The 3,944-nt window shown below is 46.7% G+C and overlaps 1 protein-coding gene across 1 annotated transcript; it reads left to right on the top strand.

Moving 5' to 3' along the window:
• Positions 1–1,442: 1,442 nt before the first annotated feature.
• LOC110575898 (melanoma-associated antigen 10-like) lies at positions 1,443–2,534 on the top strand. Its single transcript, XM_021684928.1, has one exon. The coding sequence runs from the start codon at positions 1,443–1,445 to the stop codon at positions 2,532–2,534; it is 1,092 nt and encodes a 363-aa protein (XP_021540603.1).
• The last annotated feature ends 1,410 nt before the right edge of the window (positions 2,535–3,944 follow it).

Below are 3,944 nucleotides of genomic sequence, written 5' to 3'. Positions count from 1 at the left end.
TTTGGTGAGGAACAAAGGTACTTCCCACCCCAGAAAGAAGAGACCCCATAAAGACTGGCTCACTTCTTTTCTCAGCCCTGGGACAACCCAAGCAGGGTTGCCTGGATATAGTATGCCCTCACTTTCCCAAGGTGAGGGAGGTGTCCCAGAGAGGTGAGGTCATGGCCTGAGGGGTGATATTCAGTCAGCAGGGAGTAGCCCGGGCTGTGCCAAGAGTAAAGATGAATGCCATGAAGGGAGGATTGAGGATAGTCCCACCACAGAACAGGTGGGGCCCTCCCCTTGTTGTCAGCACTGGAAGGATCTAGCAAAGGTGGCAAGATGTGGTGCCTCTTCATTTTTGTGCAGGGGTTCTCAGGAAGGTGCGGGTCTTGCTCTGAGGAGGAGACACATCAGGACAGCAGAGGGAGGAGTCCCAGTCTCTGCCAGGTTTTAAGATAGGGACCCTGAGTGAGGACTGAAGGCATACACAGCCCTACCCTGCCCCTGCTGTCAGCTCTGGGAGGTCCTGGGGCATAGTGAACAGATATGGTGTGCCTTCATTCCTTTCTTGGTGGTCTCAGGGAGGTGAAGGCTTGTTCTGAAGGGGCCAGACTTAGGAAAACAGAGGGAGGAGTCCCAGGCTCTACCAGGCATCAATGTGAGGAATGAGGGTAACCCTCAGCTAGGAGAGAGGGATTCTCACAGACTTTGGCCACCCTTGCTGTCATCCAGGGAAGCCCTGGGCTTGTATGGTCAAATGTGTTGCTCTTTCACTTCCTTCTCATTGGTCTCAGGAATGTGAGCTCCTTTTCTGAAAATTTTACCTTACACTAGCAGAGGCAGGGATGTTGGGGAGGGGTTGGCCGCAGTGGCGTGGTGGTGGTGGGGGTAGTGGGCAGGCCTTGTTAGGGGAAAGGTGAGAACCTTAGTGAGCACAGAGGGGATCATCCACTGCAGGATAGTAGGGATCTCCCAGAGCCTGGCCCCTCCTCCCCTGTTCAGGGCTCCAGAACTATGAGGTGAGGTCTTGGTGTGAGGTACATGTCCTCAGGTCAGCAGAGCAGAGGAGGCCTAGGCAGTGCTAGGAGCCAAGGTGAGGTACACACCTTGAATGTCTACTAAGGACTCCACCCATGTCAGAACAGAAGGGACCCCAGAGTGCCCAACTTCACCTGCCCACAGTCAGCTCTGGAAGACTTGAGCTGTGCTGGCTGGCTGCACCCTGAACCGCTTTCTTATATCCTCCTATAGGTTTCTAGGAAACAAACTGTCCAGGAAGACAGAAGTTCTGTGAGAACCTAGAGCACCCCCCAAAGAGCCTGTAAGTTGGCCTTTGTCAGAGCTGCCAAGGGTGTTTCTCTGCTGAGACTGCTAACCCTCTTCCTCCCTCCCATAGGCTGGTGGTACCCCATCTCCCATTGTCTTGCTCATACTTCTTGCTACTGCCAACAAGAGTCATCATGCCTCACTCTCCAAAGCGTCTACGCCTCACATTTGAGCCAGACTTTCAAGCCCAAAGTGAGATACAAGGCCTAGAAGTGGCAGATGTTCTTGTAGCTGAGGACGAGGAGGAGACTTCCTCTATTTCCAGTTGCTCTTTCAACTTCTCTTACCCCTCCACCTCCGCCTCCCCGCCTTCCTCTCCTGTGATCCCAGTCTCCCTAGAGGAGGAGGAGGAAGAGGAGCCTGCTGCAACCCTGAGTCCTCCCCAGAGTCCTCAGAGCTCCTGCTCCTTCTCTGCATCATGGAGCACATCAGAAGGAGTCTCCAGCAGCCAAGAAGAAGATACAAGTTCCCCTTATACCTCAACAGACACTGAATCTTTGCCCAGAGACCCACTAGATGAGAAGGTGGCTGATTTGGTACATTTCATGGTCCTCAAGTATCGACTGAAGGAGCCCATCACAAAGGCAGAAATGCTAAAGTTTGTCATCAAAAGGTACAAGAAACAATTCCCTGTGATCTTCAAGAAAGCGTCTAAGTGTTTGGAGGTGATCTCTGGCATTGATGTGAAGGAAGTGGACCCCACCACCCACTCCTATGTCCTTGTCAACTCCCTGGACCTCACCCGTGATGAGATGCTTAGCGACAACCAGAGCATGCCTAAAAATGGTCTCCTGATAATCATCCTGGGTGTGATCTTCATAGAGGGCAATTGTGCCCCTGAAGAAGACATCTGGGATTTCCTGAATATGATGGGAGTGTATGCTGGGAGGGATCATTTCATTTATGGGGAGCCCAGGAACCTCATCACCAGAGATTGGGTGCAGGAGAATTATCTGGAGTACCGGCAGGTGCCTAACAGTGATCCTCCATGCTATGAATTCCTGTGGGGTCCCAGGGCTCATGCTGAAACCAGTAAGATGAAAGTTCTGGAGTTTTTGGCTAAGATCAAAGGGACTGACCCCATTTCCTTCTCATACTGGTATGAGGAGGCTTTAAGAGATGAGGAAGAGAGAGCCCAGCGCAGAATTGGTTCTGTGGATAATACTACTTCCATGTTCATTGCACAGCATTGGTCAGCAGCTTCTCCTGCCCCAACTGAAGAGTGAGCCCAGATATTCATGCTGTATTTGAAGAGGTCAGTCCTGGCTCTGAGTAGAGGAGGGTCAGGGTCAGGCTGGGGAGAACACAGTATACAACTTTGTGTTCTTCTTCTATATGGATGATTTGGAAGTTTATCTTTTTTTTCCTTTTGGTATTCTTCAAATGCTGTTTTTTTAAATAAAATGTTTATTAGCTTTAGAATCTAAGTATGTAAATGAATTTGTCACACACCTATTGCTGTTTATCAGATTTAAGAATATTAGTTTTGATATTTTACAAAACAAACTGGGGAACCTTCCCTCTTATTTTGTGATCTGGAACAAGATAACATGATACTGGAATAGGAACTTCCTTGGAAATGTGAAAGAAAATGGAGAAAAAATGTAAAATGTGGTTAATTTTTGGATTCCCTTAATCACTTTAGTTTATTGTTCTGTAAAATTAAAAGATACATATCTGGATTTTCTTGGCTTACTGAAGAAAGTAGGCATAGTCTTAATAAATCTTATTTTAAAAAACCCTGCTTACTGACTCATTTATTCGCCAAACATTAATTGGATATTTTCTCCTTGGAAAGCACTGTGTTAATAGTGGAAATACTAGGATAAACAAGACACACCCCTAATCATAAAATGGTAGGTGCTAGGAGCAGCAATCATCAGGAAGATGGTGAGATGTCTTCTAATACCTAAAGAACAAGTAAAAACAAGGAGTGATGAGGTAGATCTCCAGATGCGAGCAGTCAAGTAGAAATGCCCAAAGCTGAGGCAGTTTAGGGCTTTGGGAAACTGCAATTCCTGCTGTGGGTGGTAGCAGGGGCCAGTCTGTCAGGTGATGTGTTCTAGAAGTAACAGAAAAGCCTGGAATAGAAAACCGCTTACTAGTTCTTTTTGTATCATGGATAAGCTGGAGAAATCTCCACCCGGAACGAGTATGGAAGATATTCTGAACTCTTGTCTCAGTATAGTTAACACAGCGCACTTAACTAGGTGTCCTATATACATCATCTGCAGTGATTTCTTGAGAATAGAGTGATATTCCCTTGAGGTGGTATCCAGAAGCCACTAAGCTAGCACTCTTCCCTAGCCAGAGGGAGCCAGAGCCCACTCCATTAGAATAACATTAAAGGTAGGTTATCTTGAGTGTAATTTGGCTAAATCTAAGCAGATCTAGGTTTTGGTGGGAGTAAAATGATTGAAAATAGTGTTTTGGATGGATGAACAGCTAGGAGGGAAGGAAGGAGTTGGTCTTTGACTCAAATTTTGGGAACCTTTTAGTTATATCAGCTGAGAAAGACTGACACATAGCCAAATTATATATCCTCTAAGAGGGAAAATTTAATGAATTTTATTTGTGAAGCAACATTTTTGCCTAATTTGACATTCTGACGCCTCTTGAGCTACATATTATCTGAG

The sequence above is a fragment of the Neomonachus schauinslandi genome, chromosome X (assembly GCF_002201575.2).
Source record: "Neomonachus schauinslandi chromosome X, ASM220157v2, whole genome shotgun sequence".
In the NCBI taxonomy this organism is placed as follows: Eukaryota; Metazoa; Chordata; class Mammalia; order Carnivora; family Phocidae; genus Neomonachus; species Neomonachus schauinslandi.
The sequence above is the reverse complement of the archived record's forward strand: the minus strand, read 5'-3'. Positions and strand labels throughout refer to the sequence as shown.